General features: G+C 39.0%; 2 protein-coding genes across 2 annotated transcripts; both read right to left on the bottom strand.

Moving 5' to 3' along the window:
• Positions 1-2,081: 2,081 nt before the first annotated feature.
• Positions 2,082-18,106, bottom strand: mfsd8l1 (major facilitator superfamily domain containing 8-like 1). Its single transcript, XM_071925584.2, is given in 13 exon segments — positions 2,082-3,884; positions 4,449-4,572; positions 6,223-6,353; positions 6,573-6,695; positions 7,423-7,636; positions 8,227-8,300; positions 9,282-9,345; positions 9,347-9,625; positions 10,716-10,795; positions 12,114-12,233; positions 12,648-12,710; positions 13,485-13,670; positions 17,860-18,106. Coding segments are annotated over 12 exon segments (1,491 nt in total). The 5' UTR covers positions 17,936-18,106; the 3' UTR covers positions 2,082-3,884; positions 4,449-4,491.
• Positions 18,107-21,406: 3,300 nt separating this feature from the next.
• polr2h (RNA polymerase II, I and III subunit H) lies at positions 21,407-24,788 on the bottom strand. The gene is made up of 6 exons (XM_071925582.2): positions 24,604-24,788; positions 23,619-23,714; positions 23,030-23,113; positions 22,694-22,787; positions 22,207-22,290; positions 21,407-21,926 (listed from the first exon to the last, which is right to left on the bottom strand). Exons 2-6 carry the CDS (start codon positions 23,689-23,691, stop codon positions 21,809-21,811), a joined length of 453 nt encoding a protein of 150 aa, XP_071781683.1. The 5' UTR covers positions 23,692-23,714; positions 24,604-24,788; the 3' UTR covers positions 21,407-21,808.
• Positions 24,789-25,121: the final 333 nt, after the last annotated feature.

Below are 25,121 nucleotides of genomic sequence, written 5' to 3'. Positions count from 1 at the left end.
TGTAATTTCTAATTGAATTTTTTTTAAATTAAATTATTTTTTTTTTTTTTAAGTACATCATATTTTGCATGGCATAAACTTGGCTGGTGTGTTCAAAAAATATATATTTTTGTCTTGCCATATTTCATCAGATTCTATATTAAACCTGGCAATATAACTGATAGGCCTTAAGTATTAGAGCCAGTACCAGTTATAATTGCATTGCTGTATTTAAGAAAAATCCAAATACTGCTGGGAGGAAATCTTAAGAAAAATATTTAGTTGGCTTAATTATATGTTTTTTCTGTGTTATATATCAGAGTAAAAAAATGCATACAGGTTGTCTTAAGAATTCCCATAGAAGTGAACATACTAAAGAATATAAGTAAATTAAATGAAATGAAATAAAGTAAAATATGTATTCATCAAATACTATCCATATGCAGTATAATTGCAATTCATTATAGCTACATTATCAGGTTTTTCAAAATTAAAAAAAAGTTATCCTATAATTTATTGTATGTATTACATATTCTATTCTATTCTATTCTATTATTCAGTATTACAGTTATGGTACATATAAAGTGATCTACTAGGGCAGTATTACTGTTTTGCATACTATTGTTCTATTGCTTTGTAAGACATTGCCATTACCCTTAGATTTTTGTTCTTTTATTCTTACATTTCAAATTATTAAATTTGATAATAAAAGCCAATTTCACAATGAAATAATTTCCCACAGTCTACATGGTTATTCCATTTTCTGAAGAAAAAAATCTGCATTATGGTAAAATTACATGAACTGATCACACTAATATTTTTACTAGCAGTCTAAAATAATTAAAAACTCTGAAATGGGTGACCCTTCTATACTTAGAAATAAAATATTTTATTAGCATTACTTTAAAAATTGCTTTCTCTTAGATTAATTCAACCAGTACTTTTCATTGAAAACATTTTATTACAATTAAAATAAACATATAAATAAAAAGAATTACAATTATTTTATAAAATTATATTTTACATATATAGTGATGGCATTGCATCCAAAAAAATATTTTGTTTAAATTTTCAATTGCATATAATTGGATTCATTGAGTGCCCAGCCAGCTCTTACATACCATCACATGTGTTTATCATTCATACACTTCATCAGCAGAACCATATCACTGCTGCCATAGAGAAGTCACAAGAGCAATTTAGTGTTTTTTTCTGTGTGGCTCATTAATGTGTTGAGTGCTTCCTGAAAAAACTTTGTAAATAAGTTGTTTGGTTTTAATGTGAGCTCAGGCCCAACACTTCCACATCTCAGCCTCCTGACAGGAGCGCCGCTAGGAATCCTGCGACCCTGTCAAAAATTATTATTATTATTATAATATTAATTAAAACTGACACAATAAAAAAATATAATCCCTGGCATGATACAGGGCCCCTGCATTTCTGGGGCCCCTCTGAATCATTCATGGTGTACGGCACCCTTGCCTCCTGATATTGTACTAGTTCATCCTTTTTACTTGTAATCACTAATAGGCCTCAGAGTTGATAACATGTAAACCACTAACCAAGCATGCAGAGTTATGGAAATATATATAAATATTTATAAAAAAAATTAAAAAAAAGATATCCACCAGTGAAACCTGCACTTGCAAAAACAATAGAGAGAATCAAATTAAGACAAATCAGGTTTTTTTTAAAGGACAGTAGACAAGTGAAGTGCTTGATTAACAAATTGATAGCAATTTTATAACTGGATATTTTAGAGATATTAAATGCTGAATTTCTGGAATTTACTGTTTTTTTCCCCACAAAATGAATCTCAAAATGAATTTCTTTGAAGGATTTCATTATTAGAATTTAGATTTTTTTTTTAGATATTTGTTAAAAAAAATGTAAACCAGTAAAATACATAATATACAGTATATTGACGCAGACTTACTTGCTGGAATAATACCATTGGAAGTTTTAGACAGTGTAACAGTAGTGCTGTAATTACTGTAGTGTTTGATTGAAAGTTTGCATGCACACACACACACACACACACACACACTTCACAGCTCTCAAGAAAGAGAATAATAAAACACAAACGGATGAGGTATGGTGGAAGTTTATTTAGCCTACCTTATCTTTTCTGTGGTATCTAATGATAAAGCTTAACTCATGACCGGGAATACAAAAAAAAAAAAACACTTGTTAATGGACATGTTAGGTGCTCACAAAATGTCAGATAAATAGGAAATAAATAATCTCAATTCAAAATACAACTAATCATAACAGACGTTTCTGATGTTTGTCAGTATAAAACCAAACAACTATCAAGAAGTAGAATGCTTTCTCTTAATTGGGAAAAACACACTTAAGACTGATTTTACTACAAATGCAAGTAATTACAACAGGGGCGTTTGTGTCTCTGCTGCCTGTTTTCTATCGCACCGCCACAGCAAAACCAAAAACATTACCCAGTGTGTTTTAATATTGTCACAAAGTCATCAGTAAAGCTGATGGATGAACAGTGATTTCTCCTAAATGTCGTTTTGGAGTAGTGCACATGGACTGATGCAGCTGTCTGGCTGTCTGGGACTCCATCAAACATTAGGCTCAGTAATGATGATGATGATGATGATGATGATGATGATGATGATGATGATGATGATGATGTACTGTGGAAGGAAGACTAAGGGCTCCCACCAGTGTTGAATATAGGTACTGCATCGGCACCAACCAATAAGTAGAAATCCGGGTGGAGTCCAAAATCAAACAGCCACTTTCAGTTAGGGTTCACCTGATATAGGGGTTTTAATAACAATATTTTTAGAATTAAGTCACCGATATTGATATTTTGTGCCAATATTCAGTATCTTTTGGACCATTTTCATGTAAAAGAAAAAATACATGTAGCCTATTCAGTGTTTCCCTCAGGATTTTATTCTCATCAGGGTGGAAAAGCCTCTGAAACAGCATTTAGACGCTAAAACTCTCCACTGAAACCCAGAGTGGTGAAATTCCTTTAGTGTTAGCAGCTCTTTAAAGCAAGTTGACCCACCACAACTATTCAATGGCAGAGGAAACTCCAGGATACACTACTGCCTTTGAATGAAGAATTAATTTACACAAAACATAGCTGAGCAATTAAATGGATAAATGAAATTTGCAAAGAAAATAAAAAAAATTTCTGTAGCTGTGGTCAGGGAGGAACAGCCATCATATCAGAGGTGGACAACACTGACCGGCTGATATCAGATATTTAATAAAAGGCCAATATCGGCCTGATATATAAGCAAACCAATATATATCGGTCTAGCCTTACCTTCAGTATTCTAAAAGCCAAACTGGCCTTTAGAACAGAATAAAGCCTGGTTTGTTTCCTTACCATCTTCACCATTTCACCAAACTGGTTCTGTTCATCATTCGTTCAGGCATTCATCGGTCAGCTGATGAATACCTACTTTTGCATCAGATGGGAGTGGGGTATGACTGTTATCAATCCATAAATGCTTCTAGTCTCAGATAAAGGTCTACACAGCTGATCCGTTTGCCTCCAGCACAAGGACACAGTTCAGTGAAAATATATGATTTGACGCCTCAATCATGTGACAAGTTAGTTCATTTAGCAATAAGTGTTATAGTGCAGACTCCGATACACTGAAAGAATCTGTGTTGCACCTTGTTGGAAAAGGATTTCATCTGCAGCAGGATTCTATATTTCCATGGGAAATATCTACATCAGATCAGTACATTCAGGCACAGTCTTCTGTGCACAGCTGAGGAGTCTAAGGGTGGGGAAACACTCGGGAGGAGGCGAGGTGAGTGTCGTTGGGTGTTTTCGCCCCGGTCTTTGGTCCAGCAGGGCCCCAAGAGGGTTGAACCATGGAGGGACTGGGTGCCGGACGGGAACGACCCGCTTTACACTGCAGAGAGAGAGAAAGAGGGACAGGAGCAGAAGTTCAAGTTCAAGTTTTATTTGTCATATCTACCAGAAGTCCAAGTCACAGTACAATGAAATTCTTACTTGTTGTGCTCAAGCTCAATGTCTTAAAAAAAGTATAAATAGTATATATGCAGGTAAGCACAATAATAATAAAATGATCTAAGATGTATAAGAAGAAGAAGAAGCAGTAAGTTGACGTACTGAGGGTGCTGAACCTCATACACAGTATCTAAAACTTAAGAAAAGTTACCCACCAAGAATCATTTTTACCAGCCAAAATAATAAATATACATCTTTCATAGAAATGTATCATTCACTTCATGTGTAGAAGCAGGCACTTAAAACTTGCTCACTCACTTATACAATGGATCAAGTTTGTAATTCATCATTAAATGCAACAGAATTCAAATAACAAGAGAGCATTTTGATTCGTATTTGCTAATATTTCATATTTATCGAAGAACAATAATGAACAAATCCATTTCAATCAGTGATTCTACCCAGCTCTGCCTATACTACATGCATCGTGTGTATAAAAACCCACCTTGTGTGTCCATCCTTCCTTCCTGCGTCGACCCCCCGGTGGTTTAACCGCAGTCGTCGTCGTTGTCTGCGTGCTCCACCGCAGCAGGCTCCACCAGCCGGTCGTACGAGAAAAACATCATCATCTGAAAGACGGCGCAGACTGCATTAGACCAACATTAAGACCAAATCTGATGGATAGAAAAAATACATTAGATTCTCTTGGGGCATGTAAGTTCCATCTTTTTTTTTTCCATGTTTTTCCTCAATATAATGACCAATGAACAGGTGAGATTTTCTTTTTGCCAGGATCCTTTTTCAAAGTTCTGCCAAACCTGTTATTGAGATAAACATGGGGGAAAAAATAGACATAAAATTAGACGCAACTCAGAAGTTGGATCCCTCTAAGAGAATCCCAAGGTATCCCAAGTTATGTGTCATGGATCAAAAAATAAATAAATACAAATAAAAACATTAAAAAAAAAAAAACACATGCCTGAAGTTGGTCAGCCTCTTTCAGCCCCCATTCACTGGAAATCTCTTTTTTTTACTCTAGCAGCACTAAACAGATGCTTGGGTGAAGCACTGGTCTTCAATCCTGTTGCTAAGCGACTATTGAAAACTTGTTTGGAGCGCAGCGCTCCTGCTAAATGTTGAAATATTTTGCACTTTTAGCGCTCGGTGCTCTGAGCCCTGAAATCACGCTCAGCTCTCAGAGCCGTCAGGACGTACCGCAGCTCGCCCTCTGCATTCACAGTAATGAGAAAGAAACCTGGACTGTGAAGAGAGGCTCCTGGTGGAACCAATTTGGAGGCAAAAATGTAAGGTGGAGTTCCTTTCACCTCTGTTTGAACGTTCTCTCTCTCTCTCTCTCTCTCTCTCTCTCTCTCTCTCTCTCTCTCTCTCTCTCTCTCTCTCTCTCTCTCTCTCTCTCTCTCTCTCTCTCTCTCTCTCTCTCTCTCTCTCCTCTCTCTCTCTCTCTCTCTCTCTCTCTCTCTCTCTCTCTCTCTCTCTCTCTCTCTCTCTCTCTCTCTCTCTCTCTCTCTCTCTCTCTCTCACACACACAGACAAAGACACACTCAGGGTTTGTTTTCTTTGGTCTGAACCATAGTGGAAAAGTTTACTTTGTTGCATTTTTGTATTTGATTTGTTTAGGTTCACAAAGCTCATTTATGGGCTGGTAAACAAAAGTCACATGACTCACAAGTAGCTTGTTTATTGGGCAGAGTTTTGGTAACCTGTCATCCTGCCAGGTTAGAGGTTTTGGTGGCAGGAGGAGTCAGAAATCTGATTCCAGTCCCTGTAACTTTAGTGGAGCTCTTGGTCGTAATTTTCCCTTTCTGGTGTTCAAACCAGGTAAGAACTCATGAAGAAAATCAGTCCAGAGTACAGTTTGCCCTCGGTTCACTTTGTTATGCTTGGCTTTCCAAGCAAGAGGAACTGCTGACTATCAGCTGTTAACATCTGTCTCCTTATACCCATAAAGCCTTGTGTTTTGGGGTCGTTTCCTGTAGCTGGTTCGGATTACGTTCTCATTCAACGAACTGCACCACACACTTCTCTTGAGGACTGAGACTCACATTTTCAGGCGTCTCAGTGCCGTTATTTTGTTCCACCTGAGTTTGAATGCCATTGTTCTCACCTGCCCAAACAAATTGAACTAAAGCAGTAAACGCTCCATAGTTGAAATAAACCATTGCACACATGCTTGGTGTGAACACGTCCTCACACAGTCAGAAACATACACACTCATTCCCTCTGTCTATCTCTATTTCTTCCTCTCTCCTCTCCCTTACCGTCAGCAGAGCCAGCAGTGCCATCATCACCCCCAGCATGATGTACATGTTCTCGGTGAGGCCGCCGGCCCACAGCGGGCCCAGGATGGTGGCCAGACCCCCCACCGAGCGACGCACCCCCTGACTGAAACCTGCACCGTCAGCAAGACACAAACACAGTTAGAGACACAAAACACCACTGAAACTGACAGGTACATGTTTACTTGTAAAACTAAGACACTGACGCCCGCCTACTCATTTCTTGTAAATCACTCTGGATTAGAATATCAGCTCAATGCCTAAAAAAGATGTAATTCAGTCCAACAGGCAGCACGGCCTCATCCTGTCCACTAGATGGTGCTGTTTCTCACCTTGTGTTTTCTCAGCAGTGACTTTGGAGAAGAGGGAGACCTGGGCCACGGCTACGAATGGCAGCCCCAAGACCTGCAGGAAAACCCCGATGATGAACTCTGTCAGCTGCCATGGGAAGCCGCCTGCAGGACGCATAACATGCAAAAAGAATAGAAAACACAAAATCAATCAGTTACTGTGTTAAACAGTGATTGACATTTTCATTTTCATTTTAAAGCATAACCCATTTTCAACCTGGACCCTATTTTCCCATCTTTTCCATCATACTGTTCGATTCTGAACACAATCTAATCATTTCAATCAATTTCTTGTAGTTTTCTTGTGGATTTCTTGTAGTCCACTTCTTTCACTTTCTCTTTTTTCCCCTCCGAATTTCCTCAAGGGGATTAATAAAGTGATATCTTATCTTATCTTCTGTAAAAGAGTGTATCTTTAATGGTTGCCTCATCGTGTACCACTAGGCGAAAATAAATATTCTAATCAATAAAACCATCACAGATATTTGAACAATCCCGCCCCTCCGATCAAATAAAACTGCCTTTCTCTCTCTAACTGATCTCCCATTGGTTTACACTTTTAAATGATCCCTCCCCGCATTGTGTCCCGCCCCAACATCCTGTTTCAACAGGAAAAAAAACATCAAATTAAGGAAGCAAGATGCTCTCAAAATGCAGTTTCATTGTGATTTTAAAGTTTAGATTCGTCTCAGTGGGAACGCTCTTCTCTACTGCAGCCCCGATTTATGATTTGAACCGATAAGATGGGTGCATTTTTACACCATTTTTACCACTCAGATGCAGCTGTGCAATGGCAAAAGCGAAGACATTCTCAAGTGCAATGTGGTCTGACCTATTGGCTTTGCCAGGAAGATGAGGCACCAGACGCAGGAGATGTTGCAGATGATCAGACCGACGGCCAGAACCACCCGCTCTGCAAAACGCCGGCTCAGCCAGCGCACGAACAGGAAGCCGGCGATCACCTCCACGCCGCAGATGCAGTACATCACACTGTTCTCCAGCTCCCCGAAGTTAAAGTACTTCTGGGTCAGCGGGGTCACCATGGTCTGGGGAGGGAAGGGGGGGGGGGAGAGGTTGGTACACTGCAAAAAGTGTCCATCTTAGCAAGTCATTTAGTCTCATATGTAGTCTTAAAATCATTCTTTTCTTAAAACGAGTGGAAAAATTCTGCCAGTGGGGTGAGATAATTTCATGTGTTTCCAATGCAGTTTCACTTGTTTCAGGAATTTCGTAGAAACAAGTGTCAGTATCTTGAAACAAGGCAGAATAAGGCAGATCACTGCACTGGGAGCAAGAAAATGACGCTTGATTCAAGAAAATTTGATTTGTTGATTTGCATTGGAAACAGGTGGAATTATAGCACCCCTTAGTGGTTTTACTTGTTTTTACAACAAGAAGATTCTAAGACTCAAAACTAAATTAAATAAACTTGTAACAATAGATATTTTTTTGCAGTTATACTGACAATTGAAAATTTGAATCAAGATGTTGCTGGATTTCCATGAAACCAAATAGTGGCGTTTTCTCTGAAGTTAAAGGGAAATTAACTGCATTTGAAAGAAAGTATCTCATTCAGTCACATGGTATATATGTATGTGTGTGTGTGTGTGTGTGTGTGTGTGTGTCTTTACTGTACCTCCAGTGCTGTCTGATTGAAGAGTGTGATGAACTGAGCAGCCAGCAGCACAACCACCTCTTCTCTCAGGAACTCTACAGACACACAGAGACAGACAGAGATCGACAGACAGGAAAGGCAGAAAGAAGAAAGAAGAAAGAACACGAGACCAACAGTTGAGTTTAGAGCAAAAGAGAAACGGGAGAGGAGAGAGAAAAGACAAGGCGAGTCTTGCACCTTAATATCCAGTAATTTTCTGTATTCAACCTTATCTGCAGGTTTCAGGAAGCCACATTTAAGACCCTTCTCCCCCAGCACTACCTGGGAGTTAATTCAGGACCAGTTTAAAAAGAAAAATAAAGAAACAATGGATTCAACATAGCTAATGAAAGTTCTGAAACTATAAATGAGCAGTCTCAGAGAAAGGGCAGCAGGAAATTAATTGTTAAGGGACATGAAGTCCAGTTGTGTTTAGTAAACCAGAAATGACATATTGTACAATTAACTCTATTCTTTATTAATCTAAGAGTGGACATGCAGCACAAAGAAAACCACCAGTCATTACATGGTAAAAAAAAAAAATACAACCTCTGATAGGGATGGGATGATATATCGAAATTCAATATATCACAATACAAAAACGTGACAATACGTATAATGGGGCAGAAAAATGAATCATGATATTAGCTCCATTTTATTCTGCTGTAGTAATCACAAATCAAACGGCTTGACCATCACAATTTCACAAGCTCTCCATCAAAATTATATTATTTGCACTTTGTAATGACATTTTTAAATTGTTGTTTACATTCTGGCAAACCAATGCCATCGCTAGAAAGATTTGTGGCTCAGAAATAAACATATTTCTGCACAGTCAGACGTTGTTGTCATTGAACTTTTATTTATTACATCGAATCATGAACTCCATATCGCGCATCGAAGATAAGAATACTGTCCCATCCCTACTAATAAGTGGATTTAACACATTTTAAGGCCTGAAATTAATTTATTTTACAACTTTTTAAGGACGCACAGACACCCTGGTATTGACCAAACGACGCCCCACCACCACCTACCTTGGCTCATGCTGAAATTCTTAAAGGAGCTGGTAGACTTGTCTGCCTCTGGCGGCGGGGGGGGGGGAGGGGGGCGGCGAGACGTGAGGCAGGTTGCCGTTGGAGACGGGCGTCACCACCGAGCCGTAGGACCCCATCAGCTCCTGGGAGCCCATCAGCGGCTTGCCTTCTTCGTCGTCCCCGGGCTCGTCCTCCTCCACCAGCCCGCTCTCGCCCTCCACCTCCACCTCCCCCCCTCCGCTCGCCGAGCTCTCCCCCGCTTCCCCCCTCTCCACAGGTGCTATGTCCCAGTACATGAAGAGCACAACCAGCTGGAGGAGAATCCACATCAGGCACATGAACAGCTGCGGGGGGGAAGATAGACAAAGAGAGTGTGTGTCATGGCTTGGCAGAAAAATATTCGATGGGGCAAAAAATCTCCTCCAAGGTGCGTAAATCAAAAAGCACCATAGGAATAGGAAAAATTTAGCTACTCCTGACAAAGCTTTAATATTAAAAAAAAAAATGTACTTCAGCTGTAATAGTCTTCATCAGGGTCACAGGATTGCATGTATAATCAACAATAAATATATTCAGTGAGATCCAAAATGGCCACCTCAAAAAGACCAAACTGAAATTGTTTCCCAGTAGGAAATTTCAAATGAGGAAATGGTAATCGTAGTATAGCCACTGCACTCAGACTGTTCGGTGCGGTATCCAGTTATCAATGGCTAAAATGCAAAAGGGATCATTGAGATAATACTGAAGAGAAGCAACAAAGGGACATTTCTATTTTCAGATGAATACATTATATATATATATATACACATCTTCAAAAGGTCAAATTATCAAATTAGACAAATAGCCAAATTTAATTATCTGTTGCATTTTTTCAGATGCATGTATTTTTAAAATGTTGTCATGCTCTGAACGCTTTTGGCCCAAGGGTTGTGAAACTTATTCAATGTCAGTATTTCTCAGTCTTGTGGCATGGAGCCAGAGAGTCCATGCCACATGAGTTTTCCATTACAACCAGACACTCCAACAGCTGATTTCACTGATTTGTAAACCGTCAAACAGACAGGAAGGAACTAATCAGTGAAATCAGCTGCTGTAGTGTTTTAAACTCTTGGGCCCAGTAGCTTTGGAAGAAAATCATAAAATTAATTAACTTCTTCACCAGTATGAAGCAGCCAGTACACACCAGGGTCATGGTCAATTGTCCATTTGTTCAATTCAAAACTGAAACTGTAATTTATGCAATAAATGATGATCAATTAAAAAAAAAAGTATGGCTTTTGTGAGCTGTGGAGAAAATCCACTTCCTGAACTGAAAGTAAATTGACCACCAAACCTGACACAAATGAAGCCAAGACTCCATAAGAGATTAAAGGAAAAGTAGTGAGGATAAAACATCTTTTTACACTATAAATATTACAGTATTCAGGTCCTTACCCCGGGTGCAGTGTATTTATTGACCACAAAAGGACCCAGTTTGAAGTCACACAGCCTCAGGAAAATGTTGAATGCTGGACCTGTGTAACACAACAGCAACAAAAACAACAAAACAGTTTTATATAAAGCCCAGGCCTACCATTCTGCATAACTCAGGTATGGAGCAAACAAAGTTTTAAAAAGCAACTCAAACAGCATTTCCCATATTAATCACAATAGAAAGTGAACGTGCGATCACATGTACATTTAATATAAATATACACATTGCCACAAGCACACACACATTCAAACCTAACTGTAAGAGATACTTAATCTGATGAAGGTGGCGCTGTGTCTTTAACCACAACCCAAACAGGAAGTACTATCCTAGACGTACTGCATTCTGAATCATCCAGTATGTGAAATATCAACATAGTCAACATACAAACTCCAGTCAAACAATACAGAAGCCCAAAGGGAAATGCAACTCAAGCTTGTGTTGTGGTTGCCGTTTTCCTGCAATGGTTAATTTCACCGTCACTCATGTTGCACTGCATTATGGATACTTTTTTCTGCTCATTTTTTTCTGATGTCTACCCAGTCAAACCTGAAAACCCAGAATAACATTGTGCTATTTTAAGTGTGCTGATATTCAAGTACAAACTTGCCTTCTGGACACCTTTGAAAGTCGTTATACTTAAAGCAATATTCCACTTAGTTTTAACATGGGGGTTATTTGGCACTTGACCACCATGAAAACCAGAATATAAACTACTCACCAAGATCGGATGCAGCTGGACGAGTTTGTAGCGTTCAGATTTTTACTTCCCATTCATTTGAATGAAGCTATGAAAATAGACTGAAAACTGACATTTAACACGTTCATGAACAGATTCAACGACAGATCCTGCTTTTAAGACAATAAAGCAGTCCTGGGTCCTTTATCATTTTGCATTTCTATTCTTGGTTTACACTAAAATGAATATTTAAAAATAAAAGTAGATCCGGTCTCTCAAACAAGAACTCTCTCTCTTAAAATGGTATCCCTCCGCTATGTTCTCATCTATCACTAAAAATGCTATTTGGTGAAATTATGTTCTAAGATCTGTTGTTGAATCTGTTCACAAATGTGTTAAATGTCAGTTTTCAGGCAATTTGCGTGGCTTCATTCAAATGAAAAGGTAAAGTAAAGCAGAAATCCGAACGACAAACTCGTCCAGCTGCATCCGATCTTGGTGATTAGTTTATATTCTGGTTTTCACGGCGGTCAAGTGCCAAATGACCCCCCATGTTAAAACTAACTGGAATGCTGCTTTAAAGTCTACTGATCAGCAGGTACTGCACAGTGTGAAAAACATTTCAGACAAGCCAAAAGGAGAGCGTTGAACAGATGGGATCAGGAAGTAGACCAGCACTGACCAATCAGAAGGCCAGCTTGTCGGCATGCCATGACAGCAGCAAATACGGTGGAGCGATCCTCTGGGGCGGTGCTCCTGGTCAGGAAGCCAAAGATGGAGGAGCCAGCGCCCGTGCCAATCCCTGCAGAAAATACACATTTCATGAAGTAAATTACACCACTGAAACATTGAAGTTTTCTTAAGAATTCAGCATTTGAAAGCTCTTGGAGAGAGTGTGTGAGCCAGAGCGATACGTATTACGATCATATTTCACCATGTACTGTACCTGAAAAGTATCTGAGAGAACAACTGTACAATGAAGCAAATTTCAGTCCCTGGACACCAGAAATACATTTGGACAAATAGGGTGAATCTTAGCCCCAAGTTGTGATTTAGACTAATAAGACGGGTGTATTTTTTACATAAAGCTCTTGCCTCATGCAGCTTTAAATGAGGTGATATGACAGCTGCACCGGATGGCAGGACAGCTCCGTACTACAGGCCTGACAGCTGTCAAATGGATCTTCAGTCCAAGTGTCAGTTTATACAGACTCACCTGCCACTAGTCTGCTTGACAGTAACAGCCACTTGGAGTAGCCCATGAAGTACATGAAATTACCTAGAGAATAAAAACAGGCAGAAGAAAATGGAGTAGAGAGACAGACAGAGATAAAGACAGACAAGTACAGAAGTGAGCCGAGCAATAAATTAATTCTATTTCAAAACCCTATATATGCAATAATAACATTATCTTAAATTTAATTATTCAATATATAAATCTAGAGGATCCAGGCTGTAAAAGTTAAAAAGTAAGAGCATTTTATAATTTCTTTGAATGTTCTGATCTCATTGGTATCACTTGATTCAAAAGGGCTTGTTATCTCATTTTGGAATAAAACTTAATTTCATACTGCAGATGTAACATACAGTTGGAAAGCTGCAACCATCTACCATCTATGTATGTATGTATGTATGTTTTGCACAGTCTCTGCAGCAATGTCATGAACACAAATTCCTGTGCATTTATCATACTTGGTGAAAAAAGTGAATAGAATGATTGAATTCTGGTAGATATATGATCTGTGATTTAGTGGTAAATAAAAAAAGGGGGGTAAACCTTCCATTTGGTGATCATCAGAAGGCAAATAACCACAAATGTAAACAAAAATCAGTCATACTTTAAGAAAAGCATGGATTTCTGTTTCTTTTCTCCTTAAAAAGACAGAATCCTCAAATTACATACATCAGTTTGATACTACTTACTATGAATTTCATATCATAAAGATTTATGTCAGCCTAAAAAGTTGGATAAACTCTATTCCCCTAGATAAAAAGGTGGATGATCTGAGAATAGATGGGTGTAACCTCCGCTCCCTCCCTGGACGTGACTCACCAACTATCTCAAACAGGTTGGCAAACAGGATGATCTTCTTGGTGGTCCGCGTTCTGTCGGACCAGTGGCCGAACAGCGGCCCGGACAGGAGGCCGCTCAGGCTGAACGCTGATAGGCCCAGACCCAGGAAGTAGGGCGCCGCCCCGAGGGTCTGCAGGTACCTCCATATTGTGGGCAATATCACCGCTGAGACGACAGAAGACAGAAGAGAGGAGAACGGACGTATTAGATTTCTGACTCTTGTAGTAATCTTTCTGAAGTTGCATTTTTACAGCATGTTTATAGTTCAGTGATCTGAAAAAAAGCTAAATTAACTATTTATCAGTGAAACGCATCAGGCAAAATGATTACAGCTGGTAATTTGGATGTCAAACTTCTGGTAATTTGGATGTCAAATTTCCCACAGAACATGTCAGCTTATCTGCCAGTGAACTAATAAACAGCCAATCAGGAATAACTGCTCAACAATTCCACCTGGAGGCAGTTGTTATATTAATTAGAAAGCCGGATACAACAACTATCTCGGGCCTAAACCGAATTACACAATGTCACATTATACATGATCACATGGTCTACATCTCTGCTTCTGCTGAACCAGCATTTCAGCCCGGCGGCACCGACCGACTCATCTGAGTCATCGGCCCTTTTTCCGGCTAAGCGGAGCCTTTGGAGGCCGGCCCAAAGCTGTGTTGTTCTGTTCTGCACGGAGGCCTCGTCACCTAGGCTGCATCCCCACGGCATCCCTGTCTTCCATTAGGTCAGCTATGTTTATTTCGTCTTTGTGCCTCCCCTGTGGCCTACAGGGATGTTTATCAGAGGCAGAGTTCACAATCAGCCAGTAGGAACTTGTGAAGATGAAACAGTTTCTGCACGCTGCTGGAATCTAGCAGATAAGTGCTGTCAGTCTTTCTATTTGATTCAAAACACTGCCATTTTTGTGTTGCCACCGATACGAGCGACTAGCTTTCTACAAATACATACACTCATGAAGAATGTAGCCTCTATTGACACATTACATCATTTAAAAGGAAAAATCCACCCTTGGATACTCTGGCGTTCAGTGCATTCCAGGAGTTATTTTGTGATGAAGTGCTGTAATTTACTTTTTCGGTGAACCCACTTTCCCTCAACCTGCCTCGTCTACTTCTACCTCAGTTAGTGATTTCCTAGAACTCCCAGAATGACTTTCAGCAACCTCCACAGAGTCAAGTCAAGTCAAGTCAAAGTTTATTTGTATAGCACATTTAAAACAACCACAGTTGACCAAAGTGCTGAACAGGCTTACAATACCAAAGATAAACGAATATAAAAGTAAATAACACATAAGAATAAAAGAAAAAAATAAACATAATAATAATAAAAGAATTGGGGCACAATAGAAGATGAAGTCAAGGTGTCAAGCTCAACTCGAATTAAAAGCCAATGAGAAGAGGTGGGTCTTAAGCAGCGACTTAAAGTTCACTCCCCACAGAGGGGGAGTGAACTTCTACCATCAGTATTGTTCATATGGGCGTATAAATAGCTTGAAGCTGTGATCATTCAGTTGTGGTTTATATACATGGAGGTGGAAGGAGCAGCAGTGTTAGCGAAACGCAACACGTCCTGACGTTGCATTGCATTCTGGTCCACTGAGGCGACTGTTGAAAAATTGGTCTCTCTGCCTCTTCTACGAGGCATTTCTCCCTAAATGATTGTTGAACACTAGAAAGAAGTCATTTCTCTTTGATTCTGACGGTCTGACGCCAAAAACTGATGTTTACCGTTAGCTGGAACATTTTCTGTTATCAAACTCCATTGTAGCTGCACTGGAAATATCTCTTGTGTTTGGCCAGTTATTTGTGGGAATAAAAAAAATACACCAAAAAACAACAAAATGGGCCCAGAAATGCAGCCGTGTTTTAACAGTGTTAAGTGTTTTGGGTGGATTTTTCCTTTAAAGCTACACAATTTGCGTCTCCAGCAAGAGGGAACTGTTTGAAAAAATTTGAATAACCAAAAATCAGGTAACGTGATGTCAGTAAACTGCACACAGCACACTCAGGTTTACCAACCCGCCCGGTCTGCGATGCTTTATACCAAAGAATACCAAAAGGGACAGGAGAGTCTAGATCTAGCATCGGTGAGTCCAGCTTTCTCTGGACGGAGGGCTGGAGGAGACACTTTGGATTTCACCCTTATGTTCTGCTTTCAGCCAGATTTCAGCCAGTGTCCATACCTGACACCAGAATTTCATTTCGGCAAATAAAAAGCAAATCTATGGGGTCTCAACTAGCGGGGACGCTCTTCTCTGTTGCAGCCCCATTTTGGGATATAGGCTGATAAGAAAGGTGTATTTTTACATAAAGATCTTGCCTATAGTGCAGCTTTAAACCTGCGCATTTGAGAGAAAAACTGGGTGAACAAACTGTGAAGTTGGACTTTGACTGCAGTGGAAGCTCTTTTTTTTTTGCCCTCAATGCCTCCAAGTTCATTATCATGTAGACAAAGGACAGCGCTGACCCAATACAATCCAAATTAAATTCCTGGGTCAGGAGACACTTAAGAAAATAAAGCATGCTGTCATAAAATTCCTGGGAGGGAATCATTATTCTAAATGTCTTGTCAGTAGGGGAATGCCATATTTTCGCCACACTGACACAGACATCTGTATGTGTGTGTGTGTGTGTGAGTGATTTGAGCTTACAACGGGCCATTTAACTGTTAGTCACTAGTGTGACTAACAGTTAAATGGCCCGTGGTTTCCAGGGCCCCAAATTGTCAAATATTAAACAGGCAAGTTAGCTGTTAAGCCTAATATCTTTTGCCATTGAAAACCAACAGCTGGACACTTCATGCCAGGCCTTAAGGCTCTCGATGAAGTTGGTTATAAACAATAGACCCAATGTCACAGCTCATCCCCTATAAGAAGACTGTTTTGTCAGTTCCAAATTAAATGCTTATGTTGAGGAAGAAATGGAAAAGTACCTACACTAAGCAACATTTCTACATGCGTAACTTAATATGTAACCTTGACCCATATTTACACCTCAAGGATACTGAATGTGCTTCACCATTATAAGACTAAACTCTAAAGTAACATCTTGTTTGTTTCTCACAGAACTGTGAGCCTGGAATGTGCAAATGCCCAAATCTCATAGAAAACACTGACCAAGTGGCCTTGACTAAATAATAACTTTGTGTCTTCTAGAAGGTTTTCACCTCTTATTATGCATCTCCTCAAAGTGCTGTTCATACAAAGTCTTGTTCATACGACCTTATACTTTTTGACCAATAGCTTTATTATATTCCATTATGAATATTCAACACTATAAACTGTGTAATCATCCAGATTTTGAGTTCCTTGGCTCCCAACCTGCAGACTGAATAAACTGTCAAACTGCCTCTCTCTCTCCTGAGTTTTCTTCCACACTCACTTGCTTCCTCACCTCATCTCTCCACCGCCAAGTGGGTGACATCTTTGGAGAGCACATAAGTCTTATGTAAAGAACATTTTTTCTGGCTGAAGTGTGCTGAAAAGCTATTCATCAGAGACCGATCCAGTTCTTCCCAATGTTCAATCAACTTTTAGAATTTCAGGACTATGGATTGTTTGATACATTTCAGATTCAGACACCAGCGATTGAGTTTTCAGCGTCTAAAGTTACTGCAAACCCGGCTGGATTGAAGTCATGTGTCATGTGGCTTCTATTCTATTACAGTGAATCCTGTGGCCCACATTCATTTTGGTCTGAACTCTGTGTTATGACCTAAAACTACTAGTTCAGTCAAACATTATATGTTTTACGGCCTGGTTAAGTATTTTTACATACAGGTGCACATAAAGACTATGTAGAATAACTGGTACAAGTAGGAAAGTCAGAGAGAAGATGCACAAGAAGAAATAGTCCAATCTACTTATTCAAACCATCAACAATTTCCAGTAGATTCATCTTCCATAGTCCCAACAGCTGCTAGTCACTCCTGCCAAGTTTAAAACTATTGCAGTAAACAAATAGTAAAGTGTATGCCTCCCATATGGCATTTAGCATATAATTAACACTCACTAGTCACAAATTATATATATATTTTCACTGGTGAAAATGTAATTACTAGTCAGAATGATGAATTAAGATATCTACAAAACATAATGACTTGCTACTCTCTCCCCTTTGTTGTTATGAAATAAGCTCTATTGTATAACATTACTAGCCATAACCAAACGAAAACAATAAGGTGTTTATTGCAAAATTAAGGATGTTTCATTACACATCACTGTCACTGATGATTAGGCTATTTGCTGTGTTCCATTCTGATACGGATTAATGTCAATTTATTCTAGTGTTGCAACACAAAAAGTCGAAAACTGGGAACACTGGGCCAGTAAAAACAGACTTACCATATTCCACTCCACTGAGAAGAAAGATGAGCCCAATGGTGAAGTATGTCAGCTTCTTTTTCCGTCGGTAGTCCATCGTGTTTACTGAAACGTTATCTGTTTCAGATTGATCACCATCACCGTACTAAACATTAAACTAAATTTTTACAGTCACTACCAAACACTCCAGTAGTCTTAATCCAGCGGACAGCGCCTCCAATTAAACTCCAGCACCGGGGCATGTTACCCAGCCCGCTGCCTGCATCCAGTTTGGGACAACTGCTGTTTTTTTTAAAAAAAAAGCATCAAACAGCTCAGATCAGAAAGCTCATCCTAAATCTCTCCGGCTCGTCCATACCGCCGAGCATTAAATCTGTGACGCGCAGTGGTCCGGTCTCGCCCAGCAGGTAAAGCTTGAAGCTCCAGTGCCGACTAAACACAACCTTCACCTTCTCACCGCTCCCATTCTCAAACATTGCACAAGCAACGATGAAACCGGGGACGGTGATCTGTCTCGGTAACGCTGCTGTCAGCACACACACTGCACGGCTGCAGACAGCGATTAGTTCCGAGCGACTGGGACACACGGCGCGGGCGCGTTACGCAATTTAATGCAGACTACATCACTTCCGGGTGTCAACACTGTAACCTGATCTGTCTAACCTAACCCAGCCCTACCGACAACTCGACTGTATCAGAAGAATCCAATGAACGTTTTTAATTCCTGTGCTGTTTTTGACAGTGAACTGATCATCTCCCCACTGATAAATCTAATCGATTTTGTGTTTCGATAATGTTACTAACCATCACTACTGTTGTAACGCTGTCTTGTACATTGTTTAATGCAAGTGATTCTCAACCATTTTCATATCAAGGACCTCTAATTCAGTACCCATTAGTGCCATGGACCCCCATTTGAACAGATTTTGTCTCTCGGACGCAAATCTGAGAATATTTTTTATTGTTATAGATATGATTTAGTCCAGAATTCCATGACTATATATATTGTAGGCAGAGAGATAACAGTGAAACTATGATCAAAATAGTCATTCTTCTACATTCTCTAATTGTGTTAACTAATGGTGAAGTTTAACACTTCACCAATTTGCTGGGGACCCCCTGGAACCACCTCAAGGACCCCTGGTGGTCCCCGGACCCCACGTTGAGAACCACTGGTTTAATGTATGAGCTGAGTAGTGGCTAGTAGTTATCAGTAAAGAGAAGAGTCAGTGTTTAGAGAAGAGACTATGGTCCCTAAACTAACTAACTAACTAACTATTTTTTAAACAAATCTACCTTATAAAACAGTATGTTTTTGTCCACACCTGTTCCACAGGTGTACACTGCCAGTTCTTCACTGGACCTCCATGACAGCACTAGCCATGGCTGCTAGGAGATTAGTGATGCCATGATGTCAGTATACAGCATCACATGACATATTCTTTAATACTCACTTGACAAGAAAGTCACTATTTTCTCTAACTAATCAAAATGGCTTTAATTTCAGTGAGTTAAAAGTCAGACAGGTTGACCTTTATGAAAAAGACCTATTAGACATCCTAATCAAGTGCACCAGGGTATCCATACAAATATCTCAGCAAAATTTCAAAATATGATGCAACTACAAGTCCAAAAATTATACCACAGAGTTACCAATACCATAGGATATATATATATATAAAAAAATAAGGTCACTATATTTGAGAACCAAAGGCACATTACAAGTCCAGAATGATTTTTTGTTAGTGTTGGCCGATTTAGAGAAGCAGTTCCACTTGTTCTAAAATAAATATCACTCTTGTGCCCTGGAGACTTGGCCTGCTATAAACACTGAAAATAGACTGTTAAAAGTCAACAAAAGCTTGAGACAGTTAATCACACTTATATTCTTGTGTAGAAAGAATACTATCTATATATCTATATAGGTGCTGATGATGTGATCTCAGACAAACTACCCTAATGAACTAAAATATCCCTATTAGGGTTGGACTGATATGTTGGTTTGCAGATATCAGGTGGGTATTGGGCTTTTATTAAATATCAGATATCAACCAGTCATGTCATCAGTCACCAATATGATGGAGGTTCCTCACTGACTAACAGTCTGTAAAACCTAATTTCATTTTCTTTGCATTTTTATTTTTTTAATGTAATTGCTCAATGATGTTTTTTGTAAATAAATTCTTCTTCTAACTCAGCAATATATCTCTGAGTTTACCAACTCATTGAATATATGTGGTGGGTCACTCTGCCTTAAAGAGCTACTAATACTAAAATAATTTCATTAGCTTAGGTTTCAGTGGAGAGTTTTAGTGTCCCATGATGGTCTAAATGCTGTTTCAGAGGCTTTTCCACCCTGACAAGAATAAAATTCTGGGGGGAAAACACTGAATCCTTTGTGAATTTTAGTCATGAAACACACATCCATTTTATAGATATTGAATATCAAATATTTGCAGCTTCAATACAAAAATATATTGATATCTGCCTTCAAAAACACATATCAATTGAACCCTACTTCCTATAATATTGACTTAAAGTGTGTCTGTGGAATTCAATAGTGAGTTTACAGCGAGGTTATGATACTTTGTTATTATCTTCTATGGTAGCACCATAATATTCCTATAGGGACTTGCTGTGATATTTGTATGTACAGTATCCTTCTAATATTTCTTATAGGATTGTTTTTTTTTTCTTAAGGGCATAGGCTTCTACATTCAACGGTACAAGTTCCACACTCGGTCTCACCCGGACCCACGTGGGTTAAAACCTAATGGTCTCGTCTTCCCATGCTCATACCAGGAGCCTGCATCAGCGGCAGTGTTACTCCCCATCCTGTGACATCTATTACCGTCGAGTCGACACTGAGAAGCCTGTGTCACACACACAAGCTGCCTCTTTCAGCTCCACCTTTAATTCAATTTCAGTCTGGTGAGCGTCCGCATTTTAGTTTGCTGCCATCCAAGCAAATACAGAACAATTGCCTCAAGCTGAGCAACCTATAAAACCCCATCTGGGAGCCTGGAGCAAAAATTTTATTCCATGAAATACTTGCCAGAGCATTCAATCAACATTTGAAGGACTTCAAAGGTTTTGACTTTCAGCACTCAAAGGCTGCTTTCTCTGGGGTCTGTCAGTGTCTTCAAAGGAGATGAAAAAAAAAGGTTTAGATGAAAAAAAAAGTGGAGCTGTATGGAGTCTCAGAAAATAAAAAAAAATAATGGCAAAGGAAAAGAAAAGGCCAAAAGCCCCAGAAGCTAATTTAATTTCAGGAAAAAGGCTGGCAACAAAAACAGAACTACAGGCCAGGGCTAGAATGTATTTTAAAGAAAAGGTTTTAACCATTTGTAGTTCGAACAAGTTTGAGGTGTGCTTCACTTGTTATTCCTGACACTTAAACTCTTTCAAGTATACACAGACAAATCATTTAACACATCCAGTATCACAAATCAAGCATTCCGCATGTTTAGTTCAATATTCAAAATGCATGTGTGACAGAAGGGTTCAAATAAAATAATAACCTAATTCAACACGTTTGAAATGGGGCGAAAGAGCAGCTGAGCACTTTCAGATGTACGTGGTCGAAGAAAACCTAAAAGAATAAACAAGTCAGCATAAAATATAGGAAAAAGTCATTCAACTATGATCTCAGGTGACTGACCATCCCAGACTCATTTTGTATAAAAAAACATCTTTATTTACAGTTTAGCAGCAGATGGAGGTTGCTGCGGTTCTTTAGCGTCACAGTCTTTGGTCAGCAGTCCGTCTCCTCGGAGGAACCATTTTGTAACCAAGAGTAAAAAACAAAATATTCTACAGCCTCCGTGTCCTCTCTGAGCTTCGTTTGGAGATGGCCATGCGCTCCATACTTGGGAGTATGGATGCTATCAGTTTGCAGTTCAGTGTGACTGCATGGCTGACTGTGGCAGTGGAAGAACCGGGGTGGGAGGGGTGGAGGCACAGTTGTGTTTTAGAAGGCCAGTTTCTTCATGAGGAGGTAGACTCTGGAGTCCACCTCGAAGCCGTGCAGGTTGTTGGCGTCTCCTTGTAGCCTCATGAGGAGACCGCCGTACGACACGTAGGCAGAGCTGAAACCAGCAGAACATTCAGGGTGAGACCAGAAAACAGACAGCTCTGGATTAAAGATAAGAATGAGACTCTACAAAGTAAAAAAAAACAATTATTAACAATGACAAAAAAAACCTCATGAGCTTATAGCTTGCATACACATTCTCTCTTTCATTGTGTCAAACACACACTCACACTCAGGATAAGACCAAAAATACAGATAAAGACTTATTTGAATAAATTACAAGACTGCAAAAGATATATGTTATACAAGCTGATGCACAAAGTTACATCACTCACAGGCGTGTGGCTGCTTCTGTTGAAGTCTCATCACCCTCAATCTTGTAAACCTTCCCATACATCACGTAGTCAAACTGGTCCGCTCTGAAACATTGGGCAAAGTGAAATGAGATAATCCAAATTTAAACCAACAATAAAAACCTGCATAGCTCAACGGGCTGTGCTGCTAAGAATGTACACACTTATGGTACTGTGAGGTGCTTTGGATAAAAGTGTCCACCAAATGGTATATTATATTTTGGAGATGTTTTTTATGTTAAAAAAAAATAAAAATAATAAAATAAAAAAATAAAAATAAAAAATAAAAAATCCACGGGACTTTAGAATAGAATAGAATCAATAGAAATAGAATTAAGAATTTCTCTTCATTTTAAGTCCAGTGGATTTTGTTTTTATAGTTTTTTTTGGACATCTTACTAACTGGATGACTGAAATGTTATGTTATGTTGTTATGTTATGTCTCATTTTTTAATGTCAAACATCATACCTCGACGGCCGGTCGTCCTGAGGATTGTACTCTCCATCATCAGGTGTTCCGTCTTCATATAACGTGCTGGCAATGACCAGTCTGAACTTGTCACCTAGATAAGAAAGACACATAACAACATATTGGGTTCATAACATTCTGTGCTGAGACACCTTGTCTTAGTCAAATTAGCTGTTCTGGCAACTCTGAATGCAAGTTAAAATTAGATTAATCGACTAGTGATCCTGTATGACTATAGTGACTATTATTGACTAAATGATTTGTCAATTAAGTGTTGCCCCATCTGTAAATCAAACAGTTAAATATATACGCAAAGACAAAATGGTGATTTCTTACCAAGATCAACAGGATAGATCTGAATGTTCACATCCAAGATGAGGTCCATCTTGAAGGACTCACTTTCACAGTGTAGACGAGACACTGCAGCGAATAATCAACCAAGAGAAAAGTTTGGTTTAGGTCTAAAGTAGTTTTAAAGCAGAAGCAAAGTGGTGAAAAAAACAACAAAACTGAAAAATTCCCAAGAGGCTTATAAAAAACTTCACATCAAAACAACAAAATAAAGAAACAAAACCAAACAATAAAGGCAGATGATTCACCAATATTTCAGTGGCCACTGGCCAGTAAGTTTTTGTTTGTTTGTTATTAAATTATTATTATTTTTTTTTTAAATCAGGGCAAGAGATTAACTTTGACCCACCAGGCACAGTATCTGATGGATTCCAAAATCCACCGACCACTTTCTTAATTTCAACAGTCAAATATGATCTTTAGAATAGATTATGCTGAACAATGGCCGGTTACCTGCAGAAATGGTCGGTAGAGTAGTAGACAAACTTATCAGCCACTGCCAAAATTTACCAGCATTTGGCTGGTGGTCATTTCCCACCCTGTTTAAATGTTTTTTTAAAGAAATTTTACCCACCTCTGTCAAACTTCTTGCCATCTGGATCGATGTCTTTCACGTCAAAGATATCCTCAAACAGAATCCCAGCCATGTTTCTCCTGGTCTGTGGTCTTTCTGAGGGGAACACAGGGGGGAAAACAGTATCAGTTCTGCAGTCTTTGTACAAAAGTTTAAATAAAGGCAGCTGGCCTTGATGGATAGCTGTTGACAGGTACTGAGTGGGTTTATCCAGTGTTGAAGATGCTACTTTTAAAGTCTAGTTTTACAGGCTAGTAGTTACTTCATATTGGAAGAAGTTTAACTTCAGCAAAGATAACCTCAAGAGAAATAGTATTTGGTTGACTGAAAACCATAACACTTGTAAAACACCACTGATTAGGATGTTAACAAAAATTGTACTTTATCTGAAATAAAGTTCATTGAATGTTCACTGTGTTTCTAATGGCCAACTGTTACAGATTTCCAGAAACTACAGTATGAACATCAACACAAACCAAATGACCCTGGATCATCACAGAAGAGATACAAATTTTACTTTCTTTACTATGTAATGTTTTCCTGAACTTTCAACTATTTACCAACTAGGCCACAACAATGGCACGAACATTCAGCTGAACCTGTCAACTTGGATGTCTTATTACTTTTCTATTACATCTTTTTTTTTTTTTTTTTACAATTTGAATTACCACCAAGATACTGCAAAATGTAGTTAGACTTTAACTTTAATTACATTAACTAAAAATACTCCACAACACGGCATCCATCATGTCAAGTCGGCAGGTTGTAAATTCCAACATGAAGATGAGCAGCATTTTAACTATTTGTAGTAATATTCATTAGTTACTAAAAGATAATTACTTAACACCAATTCAACACTGCCTGGCAGTTTTGAGGCTGTACTGTGGGTTGATTACGTTAGCTAACATTAACGTTACAGTGTCTCTTGGCTCTGGTTAGCTCTTAGCATTAGCTTGTTTTGCTCGTAAAAATTCCCCAAACTTACCTAAAACGAGATGAAATTCTTTATAGTGCCCACTCTGACCTCGCAGCAGTTACTCTCGGTTGCAGAGTGTGTTATAGTATGTGTTAAATAACTTATTTGAGTAAAGTTTCATTCATTACTATGTCAAATCAACTGTGCCGCGCAGGGACAATGTGCTCAACCTTTGACACGCGAACTGCACAATCTCTTCCGGGTGAAAAATCCAAAGAGCCGAGAAGAACCAGAGCAAATGTTTTTAAAAAATCTGTTCAGATTGAAAAATCGTTGGGTGACATTTGATGAACACCTTTGTTTAAACCCATGATGATGATCCCCAGAGATGTATATCTAAATATCCATATTCAAAACACATAACTATTACGCTTTACGATGTGGACGACGCGAAACGAGTCAGATTTCACTCGAGAGACTGGTAAATACTGAATAAAATTGCACAATATTACTGTAGCAGTTTCCACCTTTTACAGAAACACCACAGCTATCCTTTTTTGTTTTGCTGAAGATAATATCACCTTTTC

The sequence above is a fragment of the Centroberyx gerrardi genome, chromosome 9 (genome assembly GCF_048128805.1).
Source record: "Centroberyx gerrardi isolate f3 chromosome 9, fCenGer3.hap1.cur.20231027, whole genome shotgun sequence".
NCBI lineage: Eukaryota > Metazoa > Chordata > Actinopteri > Beryciformes > Berycidae > Centroberyx > Centroberyx gerrardi.
Note: the sequence above shows the minus strand (reverse complement) of the source record. Positions and strands in the feature narration are given on the sequence as shown.

Bases quoted from the DNA above. Each gene is read 5' to 3' on its own strand.
- polr2h (XM_071925582.2), bottom strand. From the start codon at position 23,691: ATGGCTGGGATTCTGTTTGAGGATATCTTTGACGTGAAAGACATCGAT. The intron at 22,788-23,029 runs GTAAGAAATCAC...TTTCTTATCTAG, and splicing joins GATCTATCCTGTTGATCTTG to GTGACAAGTTCAGACTGGTC. The intron at 22,291-22,693 runs GTATGATGTTTG...CCAATGTTTCAG, and splicing joins CAGGACGACCGGCCGTCGAG to AGCGGACCAGTTTGACTACG.